Source organism: Oryzias melastigma, linkage group LG7 (assembly GCF_002922805.2).
Source record: "Oryzias melastigma strain HK-1 linkage group LG7, ASM292280v2, whole genome shotgun sequence".
Taxonomy (NCBI): domain Eukaryota; kingdom Metazoa; phylum Chordata; class Actinopteri; order Beloniformes; family Adrianichthyidae; genus Oryzias; species Oryzias melastigma.
This window is the reverse complement of record NC_050518.1, coordinates 32,694,221-32,706,793: the sequence shown is the minus strand read 5'-3', so window position 1 is coordinate 32,706,793 and position 12,573 is coordinate 32,694,221. Positions and strand designations below refer to the sequence as shown.

At 43.4% G+C, this 12,573-nt stretch overlaps 2 protein-coding genes across 5 annotated transcripts in view; one reads left to right on the top strand and one right to left on the bottom strand.

Annotated features, from left to right (window-relative positions):
• Positions 1-3,488, top strand: part of lama5 (laminin, alpha 5) — an 85,368-nt gene extending 81,880 nt beyond the window's left edge. For both annotated transcript variants that reach the window (XM_024263880.2, XM_024263879.2), the window contains exons 76-80: positions 161-320; positions 393-523; positions 591-684; positions 767-886; positions 3,016-3,488. In XM_024263880.2, the coding sequence (XP_024119648.2) occupies positions 161-320; positions 393-523; positions 591-684; positions 767-886; positions 3,016-3,164 (654 nt within the window). In that variant the 3' untranslated portion in view covers positions 3,165-3,488. The remainder of the gene's footprint in view (positions 1-160; positions 321-392; positions 524-590; positions 685-766; positions 887-3,015) is intronic.
• Positions 3,489-3,685: 197 nt separating this feature from the next.
• The window catches only part of LOC112140864 (proteasomal ubiquitin receptor ADRM1), a 14,846-nt gene continuing 5,958 nt past the window's right edge, over positions 3,686-12,573 (bottom strand). The window contains exons 2-10 of one of the 3 annotated variants that reach the window (XM_024263881.1): positions 8,429-8,665; positions 7,156-7,272; positions 6,828-7,038; positions 6,662-6,743; positions 6,447-6,583; positions 6,178-6,312; positions 5,949-6,106; positions 4,893-4,995; positions 3,686-3,903 (exon numbers count right to left, since the gene is read on the bottom strand). In XM_024263881.1, coding sequence (XP_024119649.1) covers positions 3,815-3,903; positions 4,893-4,995; positions 5,949-6,106; positions 6,178-6,312; positions 6,447-6,583; positions 6,662-6,743; positions 6,828-7,038; positions 7,156-7,272; positions 8,429-8,638 — 1,242 coding nt within the window. In that variant the 5' untranslated portion in view covers positions 8,639-8,665 and the 3' untranslated portion in view covers positions 3,686-3,814. The remainder of the gene's footprint in view (positions 3,904-4,892; positions 4,996-5,948; positions 6,107-6,177; positions 6,313-6,446; positions 6,584-6,661; positions 6,744-6,827; positions 7,039-7,155; positions 7,273-8,428; positions 8,666-12,573) is intronic. The other 2 variants (XM_024263883.1, XM_024263882.2) reach the window with 2 other exon arrangements.

The following is a 12,573-nucleotide window of genomic DNA, read 5'->3' as shown; positions in this document are numbered from 1 at the left end:
AGGGTTCTGAGACCTGAGCGGCTGCTGTCACATGGGGGTTCTGAGACCTGAGCGGCTGCTGCCACATGGGGGTTCTGAGACCTGAGCGGCTTCTGTCACATGAGGGTTCTGGGGACGCTCCGTCAGACGGGTGTGAATGACGCTGTGTTGCTGATCGTAGGACCTGGACTCTCCCGGCTTCGCTGGCTGCGTCAGAGATCTGAGACTGAACAACGCTCACATTGGAAAGCCGGCATACAGCCAGGGGACCCTTCCCTGCTTCCAGAACCTTCTCCAGCCAGGAGTCTACTTCTCAGGAGGGGGTGGTCATGTGAAGATAGGTCTGTCCTCTTCTGCCTCAGCCACAGGGAGCTGTGTGGTTCTTCCTGTCTAACCTGCTGCACTTCCTGCAGATGAATCTCTGGTTTTGGACCGGGATGTGGAGATCCAGCTGGAGGTTCGGCCCGTGTCCGACTCAGGGCTGCTGCTGCACGCTGAAACCTCCACCGATCTACAGCTCAGCGTGATCCTGGCAGAAGGAAAGGTGGGCTGAGGTCTTCACTCCGTCATAACCAGCAGGATGCAAATGTAACCTGGAGTGTGTGCTGCAGGTGACTGTGTCAGTGAACAACGGCGAGCGGAAGTTCTCCACGTCTGTCACGCCGCTGGCTCCTCTGTGTGATGGACGCTGGCACACGGTCACAGGTGAGCTTGAAATGCTGCTGCCTCACCTGGGGAGGGTTTTCTCGGCTGGACGCTAACATGTGATGCTGCCGTGTTTCTGCAGTGATCAAACAGAACAAAAGTCTGAGGCTGCAGGTGGACGGAGCCAGCACGCACCGGGTCGGCCCCAAACAGAGCCGCTCTGCCGGGGCCAAAGCAGCGCTTTACCTGGGAGGTGTGCAGGGTGAGATCTCGAGCATTCCTGTTTCTATCCTTCCATGAAAGAGCGCAGCGTCAGGACTCCAACCTCGACCCTTCAGGCCCCTTCAGGCCCCTTCAGGCCCCGTCAGGCCCCGTCAGGCCCCATCAGCCCCCATCAGACCCCTTCAGGCCCCTTCAGGCCCCCATCAGACCCAGTCAGGCCCCGTCAGGCCCCGTCAGCCCCCTGTCATGCCCTTTCAGGCCCCTTCAGCCCCGTCAGGCCCCCTTCAGGCCCCTTCAGGCCCAGTCAGGCCTTACCTGATGCTGCCCGCCTCACAGACTGCGAGGCTGAGATGGATATCATCTTTAGTGGTTCTCCTTCAGGAGCTTCCAGCTGCTCTTCAGCTTCACATCATTTCATCTGCTGTTTCAGCTCTTTTTAAGTGTGAACATCTCTCAAACAGAAACTGCAGTATAATGAAGCTTTACTTCCTTTATTCCTCTGTCTGCAGCAGATGTTTCCATGAAGATTTATTCTGCCTTCAAGTTCTGATTTCATCTGGATATCAATTAGAATTTACAGAAATGATTCAGATTCTTTTTGATCCGCTCAATTCAATTCAGAGTTTACACATTTAGACACATTTGTTTAGAAATACATGAATAAATATGAAAATATGTATTGATATTAATCTGATCCAGTTGACATGTTGACTGTAAATGTATCAGTGAAATAATGAGATTGTTAATATCATCCAGAGTTACATGGATTCTCTAAAGGAGAAGTTCTAACTAAAATGTTCAGATCATTAACATTGGAAACATTGTTCTGCTTCTCCTGGAGGATGTTTCAGTTTGGCCACTAGGTGGAGATCACACTATAGCACTACACTTTATTCCAGAAGAAGAAGAAAGAATGAGGAAAAAACGATGTTTTAGACCACAAATGGTTACTTTAAAATTAGTTTCTTAAAGGAGTTTGGAAAATTCATATAAAGACTGAGTCCGTGCATTAGCTGTCCTATGGGAAATCCCATTAAACGTTAGCATCAAGCTAAGCTTCATGTGCTAGATCAGGGGTGTGCAACCTGTGGCTCCAGAGCCCCGTGTGGCTCTTGTATCTCTCCTTGGTGGCTCTCTGGGTGAAGAAAAATAACAGCAATTTTCAAACATGTGGAGATTAGCTATTATTTCAGCAACATGCTAACATTTCTGTCTAATTTAGTTTACTGAGGAATTTTATGCTAATTTGAGGATTAGCTAATAATTTAACAACATGCTGATGTTTTCTGCAAATTTGTTATCTACTGTTTTTTTGGGGATAATGTAGAATTTAGATTCTATTTTAGAATCATGCTGACTTTTCTAACTTGGTTTACTGAGGAATTTCAGGCAGTTTAGGAGTTCAGCTTGTAATTGAGCAACGAGCTTGCTTTTTTGTGGCTAATTTGGCCTCTAATGAAATGTTTTATGCTAATTTGGAGTTAAGCTAATATTTTAGCAATATGCTAACATTTTTGGCTGATTTAATTTACTGAGGAATTTTATGCTAATTTGGTGTTCAGCTAGTAATAGTAAGGCAACAAGCTAGCTTTTTCGCTAATTTGCCCACTTCTAAAGATAAAAGGTAAAAACTTTAAAAAAATAAAATTTTGACAAATGCTAGTTTCTTTTTATATTTTTGCTTTTGTCCGTGCTAAAAAATAGACATATTCATATTTATTTAAAGAAAAGATGGCCATCAATGCAAATCCAGATTTCCCAAATGCTGAAGTAAGACTATTCGGCTCCTTCTAGGTCTTGATCAGTAGAGAACTAACCCAAAGGGCTCTTTTACTGTTAAAGGTTGCCGACCCCTGTGCTAGATCAATCTCTACTTTTATGGATCAATTATTGACTTATATTGATTCAAACTGATTAAACACAGACGGAAAATCCTCTCATTTTCAGGTGATGACATCACAGTCAGTGGGAGGGAATTAGAACTCTGTTCTGCCCGGCAACTGGTTCATTTGAGGCTCTTTCAGCATTTTAAAGTCCAGTTTCAGCTTTTACGCATGAAACTTACTATTTCTGCTTTATTTTCCTGACCTGTTGTACTCATACAAACGATGGTTCAGTGTCATCACAGCTACAGCTGCAGTGTTTCTAGTTACGTTCTCTGCTCCCCAGGTGGCGCTAAAGCACCTCGTCTTCCGGATGGGCTGCCGGCCTTCACAGGCTGTGTCCGCAGGGTGACCGTCAACCACAGAGCGGTCACGCTGTCCAAGCCGCTGTCTGTGCATGGAACGGTGGGAACACGAGGCTGCCCCCCCATGTAGAGGCAGCTAAACATCGATGGAGTTTGGAGGTTCTGCGGTGCTGACCCGGGACGGCGGAGAGGGTTCTGGATCTTCATCCAAACTAGAAACTGTCTTTAACAGGAGGAGCCCGACTCCTCACATTCCTAAACTACACATGCTGGTGGTGGGTGTCATAGCTAATTTAATTTAGGACATCATATTTATTATATACTGCATCTCTCTAGAAAAGGTGTTTTCACGCCCGTCTTTACTGTATCACACATGCGCTCCAGTGTGACGGCTGTCTGTACACGGATGCTACGGCGCCCTCATCTGGAGAATAAAGAAATATTCTCAAGTGTCTGCTGTTTGTCTTCTAAAGCAAAGCATGCTGGGAACAGGAACAGTTCTGGTTTGTGTTCCTGTGGAGATGACCAAAACCATCTTTAGGTTCATCAATGTCTTCTGATCAACCTCATCTACTTAATGAGGCCAAGCCCCTCGGTCTGCATCAGGTCTGTTCAGGGTTTATTCATGCTGATGAGTTTGGAATGAAAGCCTTCAATCAACAAATGTTTTTATTTGCATGGAAGTTTATAAAGATGATCAGATGCTGAGAGTAACGAAGGATGGAGAGAGGCTGGACAGGTCAGCCGCTTTTCCTGGGAGGAGGCGGGGCTGCTTGAACTTTAATCCAGACTCATGTCTTCATCGTCCTCCTTCTTCTCTTTGGAGTCTCCTTTGCTGGCCTGCATGGCTCTGGCAAACGCTTCCACATCTGACAAAACAAGAAGAAGTTCTGCTTTTTCTCTGCATCATGAAGCTGTGGTCTCCATCCTCAGCATCTCCTCCTCTCTACATGTCCAAACATCTGCGTCCCTGCATCGATTCTGATTTGAAAATATTCCATTAAGGAACCATCACCAGTTTTTTTCCCAGAGAATGTCATTTTAACATCAGACTCTTTCAGGACAAACAGATTGATTTCATTTGGTATTTCTTCAACACCAAAGAACATTTTCTGAGTTAAATCGTCAAATGTTCCTACAAATCAGAAACTTTAACTGAATCTTCATTCTCTGTCAAACGTTTGTGGCTCGTTTTAACCTGTAGGGGGCAGCACAGAGACAGTTTTAGACCTTCATTTCAGGAATTCAATCAATTTAAAAGCCTAATTTTAGAAGTCAACAGCCAAAAAAAGTTGACTTAGGGTTTGGTTACCTTTTAAGTCACATGACCAAAGCGGATGTTGTGAACAGAATACAGCAGTTTTTCAAAATAAAGCTTCCTTCAGAATCAGAAAAAGAATGGAAATAATCTAAGTTAGCGAGTGCATTTCTTTCTTCTGTCTCCGGCCCGGTACTGAGTGGCCCATGGACCGGTACCGGTCCACAGCTCGGGGGTTGGGGACCACTGGTCTACAGCTGTCGTTTCATTGGTCACATCACACCCGTTCACTCACATCCTACCTGGAGGTCATATCCTCCTCCTGTCTGACCCTGTCTTCACCTCCAGAACTTTATTCATCTGTTCCTCTCTCCATTTATCCAAACTTAGGATCTACTCTGGACTGCGCCCCATTGTGGTTGCACTAACTTCCACTGATATAAACTGTTTATTAGCATCTCTGCCTCTTCATACATTCAAAGAGAAATCCTACCTGAGCATGAATCAGACACGCTCAGCCCTGAAGGAGGATTACTGTTGGCCTGTTCTAGAGTTTTGAGGAGTTTCCACAGCACAGAGCGCGCTGTGTTCCAGTCTTACCTCCACGGTTGGCGGCGTCTACAGCTTCTGCTGGCAGACCGAACTGGCTCATGAGGGGGCCGAGCTGCCCAGAGGCCAGGGCACTGCTGAACATGCTCATGGACTGCAGGCAGAGAGGATGTCAGCAGTGAAAACATGCTTGTAGGTTAACTTCCTGCAGTGATTGACTATCTGAGCAGAAACCGTCCATCAGTCTGCTGCACGAACCGTGAATTAAGTTCCAACTACGACCGTCGTCTTTTTATCTTCAGTTTGAAGGTTTCTGTGACTAATAGGGCTGCCACGATTAGTCGACTAATCGACGACTAATCGACTATTAAAATAGTCGACGACTAATTTAATAGTCGATTAGTCGTTACTTCATATTAAATGGAGTCAGTGTAGTTAAGTTGAAAGTTATAATGGTGTTATGCTAGCTTATTGGACTATTTTGGCATTTATTAAGGTTTTTTAGGCTATTTTGGAGTTTTTATTTCAGCTACATGTTAGCTGTCTTTGCTAACTTAGGCTTTTTTTAGGCTAATTTGGCCTTTAACTAACATTTTAGTTGGCTATCAGCATCTTCAGCCATCGTCACTAGCATCTTTTGCGGCCAAATTCAGCTTACATTTCATCTATAATGATGCTAGTGTGAATATATATATATATATATATATATATATATATAGTTTTTAGTTAGTTTAAAGTGAATGATGGTTAAGATTTGTGTTTTACATCAACTTTGTGCATGAACCGATTAGTCGACTAATCGGAAAAAATAATCGGTGATTAGTCGACTATTAAAATAATCGTTTGTGGCAGCCCTAGTGACTAAATAACATTTAGACCCTCTTCTCCATTTGAAGGGGCAGTTTAACTACAAGTGTGTCCAGAATGTTTATTTTAATAAAGATAGCGGACCAATGGTTCTTGGTGACATCATGGAACAAAAGTGTCGTCTGAAATACGAGACACTTTTTTTCATACCTCTCCGTTTGGAGGATGAATGAAATAAATCCGGATCGGGCCTTACATCTGCAGAATTAAAACATTTCTGCTCACCAGACCTCCTCTTACCTGCTGGAACTGAGGGGAGGTGAGCGTGTTCTGAATCTCCTCAGCGCTCTGAGGAAGACTCTCTCCACTGGGGAGGAAGGGGAGGAGTCTCTGCTGGACTGCAGCGTTGCTCAGGATGGGAGCCATCATCTCCGGGGTGCAAACGCTGGCTAGGTCCACTGCAGCACACAGAGAGAGGTCAGAGGAGGGGAACTCGTCACAGCTCCACGTCAGCCGACACCCTGCACACCTGTCGCCCCCTGAGCAGCCGCAGAAGCCGGGACGTTCATGGTGGCCAGGATGTTCTGAAGGTCACTGAGCTGGATGGGCTGGTGGGCCGACGGGCTCCCAGCCGAGGCGGTGGTCACCGGAGTCTGAGCCGAGGCTGGAGGTCACAGTGAGGAACAGACTTCTACACCAACGTTTCAGACACACATCTGCACAGAAAGCACTGCGCACAGCAACAGGGGTTCTGGAGCAGCAGGATCATCGCTCCACATTCAAACCTTTGGGTTGTACCTGGAGTGGAGGGGGCAGCACCAGCAGGAGAAGGAGCAGAAGCTGCAGGAGCTGCAGGGGTGGAGGGCGTCTGAGCAGAACTCAGTCTGGAGGCTCCACCAGATGCAGGAGTGGCTGCTGAGGCCTGGCTCCGAGTGCTGACAGCGGTCAAGAACGAGAGCGTTAACGGGAGCGTGCTGACACCTGTCTGATACTGTGAGGATGACGACGCTCACTTGGATGAGGAGCTGCTGGACGCTGGACCTCCACTGCCGAGCAGGTTGGCTAGTCCTGGACCCGCTAGAGCTCCCAGGCCTCCTTACACAAACGAGACACGTATGAAAGAACGTCCAGGCTGAGAGATGGGCTCGAGCTGACCAGGAAACCGGCAGAACCGCTCACCGAGCCCGCCCAGTCCGGTCGGTCCGATCAGCTGCATCAGTTGGTTGTGGCTCATGTTTCCCAGCAGGTTCTGAAGGCCCCCCTCCCCGCCCAGCGCAGACAGTTCATGGCCACTCCCACCTCCGCTGCCGGGGGCTCCAGGGATTGGAGGGTTGTTCAGGTACTCGTTGACCTTCCGACAGTGCTCCTCGTCTTTGTCAGATTTTGGCTCCTGACGAGAACCAGAAACAGCCACATGCTGAAATGGGATTGGCTATCAAAATAAAAACAGGTGGAGGTGCTGCATGCTGTCAGGAAGTCTGTGAGGACAGCAGTGGGACTCTCAGACCTGCATCCAGAAGAACAGCCTCTTGGATCCAGCCTTGAACTTCAGCACATAGACACGGCCCGTGGTGCACTGGTTCACCCTCTTAAACTCACAGTCATCGGGGAAGATGATCAGGTCCTGTGGAGGTTAGACACGTGTTGACTGAGAGCGTGAGCAGTAGACGTCAGCAGCAGGGGATGCTTGTTCTTCCCAAGGACCCTCAAGAATGCATTCACCGAGTCATGAACTCTTAGGACCGGATGGACGCTCCACAGGGTCCCAGTCACACCACCAGCTTTAGAAGACATTTCTAGTTAGTCAAAGATCTCCTTCTCAACTGCTTTTAAAGTGGGATCTGTACAACAGATGATACTGGTTTAGTTTTTGATCAAACCTTTCCATCGTTTCTGTAAGCGTTTACCCAGACACTGCAATTTAAGTCTGGAATCAGCCCTTGAATACGAAGTCGTCACTTTACCAATCAACACATTTCAGGCTGCTGGGGTCAATTCCAGCACAAATTGAAAAGGGAAGCTGGGAAAGTTTTTCAAACATAGATATTTATGAGATTTGAGAGAAGAGTAAGATGGTGTGATATGTATGGCACGCAAAAAGGATACAAAAAAATGGAAGAAAAATGGCGAGATCGCCATCAAGAATGCAGTTGTTTTGAACATACATTTTAAAAGAAGCAAGTAATTAACAAGCATCTTGTGTTTCATATTTTCTCTTTCTAGAGCCCGCATTAAAAGGAACATTCCGTTGCACTTCAAAATGGTGTCATCTTAAAAACAAAACAAAAACGCCGTTCTATCAGCTGACAAACGTATTTGAGTCGAGACAAAACAGATGACTCAGCAGCTGAAGTTATTTTAATGAATATTTGTTAAATGTTGTTGCCATTTTCAAAGGAGAAAACAAAAGGTTTTCCAACTTTTGAATTGTTGGTGTAATGTGTTTATAGCATTTGGTACAAAACTGTAGCTGAGGTTGTGTTGAATAAAATGACACAGCAAGCTAAAGCATTTTTAAAACCACAGTCAACTCAAACGTAGTCCACAACGGCCGATCACACCGAGGACTCCAGAAGGTTAATCTGGAAAGTGTTAATCTGGTGGAACTTTAGAGGACAGACGAGTTGAATAAGACAGAATAAAATGATAAAGAAAGCTAAACCAGCAAGCAGAGCCTGAGGCCTGAGCTGGAGGCTGGCAGCAGTTTTTCTCCACAAAGAAGTCATTTGAGTCATCCTCAACATTTGAGCTTCTTTTTGAATGGATGCATCATCACTCACATCATCGACATTGCCGGTGGTCCTGTCCTTCCAGCAGAAATGGATCAGGGAGTCATCAGACTGCTGGATGTACACGGTGCCCTTGCGTTTGTCGGGTGTCACCGTGTTTCCCTTTAAGGTCATTTTACCAGCGCGAAACTCCACCAGGTATTTACTGGAGCTTCCTCTGGACCCGCTCACCAAGCTCGGAAAGAGAGCGCCCGACGACATCGTCCTCAGTGTCTTCTGACCGTGACCCTGAAAGCAAATACAAAAATGACTTTCCCAAATAGAAAGAAAAAGTCACTTGACCTGAAATAAGACATTGAGTAGTTTAGGTAACTTAGAGTTTCAGTCAGGCTTCATGTAAATATCAAACCCACTGTGCTCGCTCATTAAGACGACTCAAAGAACCCCGTCTTTGTTTAAAGACCCGCTCTAATCATCTTCTATTAAAACACGTTCCCTGTGGGGTTTTTTTAATCATAAATATGCTATGAAGAAACCTGTGTGGTTTTCTAGAACATACTTTATGAAAAATTTGCCTCTGGAGCAACACCGCCCCCCTTCCCCTCCCTGTTGCTGACAGCGCAGAGCAGGGAGCTTGAGGCCTTCCTATTGACAGTATGTGAGAACTGGATTGAGTGACCCCTCCCCTTTTGCTTTCCAAACAGGAAGCCCACTCTCAAGTGGTAGGAGCGTGGACTTTCAACAAGCTCTCTCATGATTGGAGCGAATGGGCGTGTTTGAGATGACAAGCGCCTCGCCTGGATCGTGGGCTAGACCAGGCAGGGGAGGGGAACGGCGCCTGAGATGAAGGCAAACGCTGAGCTGCAGCCAGACTGAACGAAAACTGGAACCCAGGGTTGTTCTTACCATTCGGTTGTTTTTGTAGTTACATGGGCAGCTCACAGTCAGCACAGTACCAAATATCCAGCTGCATCTGCCCTATTATCACAGTTTTTATGATGATTGAAATGTGAAATCGGAGCAAAAACTACCCAACATGCACAGCAGGTGATCGATGTCGCAGGTCAGACGTCTGCGTGTTGATCTCAAACACGCCTAAAGTTTCGCGTGGACTCGACTGACTCGGCCAATCACTGCTTACTGACAATTTGTGGTTCCAAAATGACAACAGTTGGCAAAGAAAAAAGAGTGACTTCCTTTGGTTGGAACCGGAAGCTTGTCATTTTCTACTGGTGACGTCACACTCAGTCCAGTTCTCAAATACAGTCAATAGGCGCACCCATCATATTGTCTACATCCCAAATACAAATATTTTCTGTGATGTTTCATCTGCTCCTGATTCACAACAGTTTGAATTTAAAAAAACTCAGAAATATGATTTAATTTTTCTTTCAAATTGCCTCTATCGTCATATAAATACCACAGGAACCTGTTAAAAACATAAAACTTGAGTTTCACGGGAGTGAGTCTTTATTTAAATGTTGTCCACATGCAAACAGCGCGTCAATAATTATGAAAAACTATCGTCTTCTCGTCCATTTCTCCACTGCGGTCAAGTGAGCCGCTGTTCGTTTTTCCGTGGTCAAATCAGCCCTCATTGGATTTTTTCTGCGAGTTTCATACAAGACTTACGGTAGCATGTTCGTACTCGCTGGAAAACCCTGGAGACTCCGTAGAAAACATTATATTTTTAATCCTCATAAATGCATTCACATTACTTTTTATGCATGTGATGTTTATTAGAAAAAAATGTGCATTACTTAAAAAAAAAATCTCAAAATCTCTTGTATTACTGAAATAAAATTGTTTAATTTTGGCTGTGAATTCATCTCAATCATCAATGTATTTCATTATAAATCCGTCACAGACCTACTTAGTCCTCAATAGAAATTTTCTCCTTAAAATATAAAACATTTTTATTGTATAGTTTTTCAGAAAAAAAAAACCATCAAAGATGCCATATAAGGTCTAATCTTTACATCATTTGGCTGACTTTGGGTGGAAATAACATCTCAGTTTCAATTTAGTACTTCACCATTCCTCCACAGACCTCCTTAGTACTTCAATGAGAACTATTTCTGAAAATCTGAAGCATTTTTACTTTATACTTTTTCAATAAAGTACATCTAAAATACTATGAAAAGTGTCATTTTTTATTCAATTGGCTGACTTTGGGTGGGACTAATTCCTGTGTTTCAATTTAGTACTTCACCATTCCTCCACACACCTCCTTAGTACTTCACTGAATAGTACCCCTGAAAATCTGAAGCATTTTTACTGTATACTTTTTGAGTTAAGTACATCTGAAATACTATGAAAAGTGTAACTTTTTATTCAATTGGCTGACTTTGGGTGGGACTAATTCCTCAGTTTCAATTTAGTACTTCACCATTCCATTACAAATCTCCTTAGTACTTCAATGAGTACTACTCCTGAAAGTATGAAGCATTTTTACTGTATACTTTTTGAAAAAAAGTACATCTGAAATACTATAAAAAGTGTAACTTTTTAATCATTTGGCTGACTTTGGGTGGGACTAATTCCTGTGTTTCAATTTAGTACTTCACCATTCCTGTTCAGACCTCCTTAGTACTTCATGAAGTACTTCTCCCAATAATATGAAGCATTTTTACTGTATACTTTTTGAGAAAAGTACATCTGAAATACTATGAAACGTGTAACCTTTTTATCCAATTGGCTGACTTTGGGTGGGACTAATTCCTGTGTTTTAATTTAGTACTTCACCATTCCTGTTCAGACCTCCTTAGTACTTCAATGAGTACTACTCCTGAAAATCTGAAGCATTTTTACTGTATACTTTTTGAGAAAAGTACATCTGAAATACTATGAAACGTGTAACATTTTTATTCATTTGGCTGACTTTTGGTGGAACAAATTCCCGTGTTTCAATTTAGTACTTCACCATTCCTTTACCGACCTCCTTGGTACTTCAATGAGTACTTCTCCTGAAAATATGACGCATTTTTACTGTGTACTTTTTGAGTAAAGTACATCTGAAATACTACGAAAAGTGTCATTTTTTATTCAATTGGCTGAATTTGAGTGGGACTAATTCCTGTGTTTCAATTTAGTACTTCACCATTCCTCCACACACCTCCTTAGTACTTCAATGAGTACTACTCCTGAAAATCTGAAGCATTTTTACTGTATACTTTTTGAGAAAAGTACATCTGAAATACTATGACAAGTGTATCTTTTTATTCAATTGGCTGACTTTGGGTGGGACTAATTCCTGTGTTTCAATTTAGTACTTCACCATTCCTGTACGAATCTCCTTAGTACTTCAGTGAGCACTACTCCTGAAAGTATGAAGTTTTTTTACTGTATAGTTTTTGAGAAAAGAACATCTGAAATACTATAAAAAGTGTAACCTTTTAATCATTTGGCTGACTTTGGGTGGGACTAATTCCTGTGTTTCAATTTAGTACTTCACCATTCCTTTACAGACCTCCTTAGTACTTCATGGAGTACTACTCCTGAAAATATGAAGCGTTTTTACTGTATACGTTTTGAGTAAAGTACATCTGAAATACTATGAAAAGTCTCATTTTTTATTCAATTGGCTGACTTTGGGTGGGACTAATTCCTGTGTTTTAATTTAGTACTTCACCATTCCTGTTCAGACCTCCTTAGTACTTCAATTAGTACTACTCCTGAAAATCTGAAGCATTTTTACTGTATACTTTTTGAGAAAAGTACATCTGAAATACTATGAAACGTGTAACCTTTTTATTCATTTGGCTGACTTTTGGTGGAACAAATTCCCGTGTTTCAATTTAGTACTTCACCATTCCTTTACCGACCTCCTTGGTACTTCAATGAGTACTTCTCCTGAAAATATGACGCATTTTTACTGTGTACTTTTTGAGTAAAGTACATCTGAAATACAATGAAAACTGTAACTTTTTATTCAATTGGCTGACTTTGGGTGGGACTAATTCCTCAGTTTTAATTTAGTACTTCACCATTCCTCCACAGACCTCCTTAGTACTTCATGAAGTACTACTCCTGAAAATATGAAGCATTTTTACCGTATACTTTTTGAGTAAAGTACATCTGAAATACTACGAAAAGTGTCATTTTTTAATCAATTGGCTGAATTTGAGTGGGACTAATTCCTGTGTTTCAATTTAGTACTTCACCATTCCTCCACACACCTCCTTAGTACTTCAATG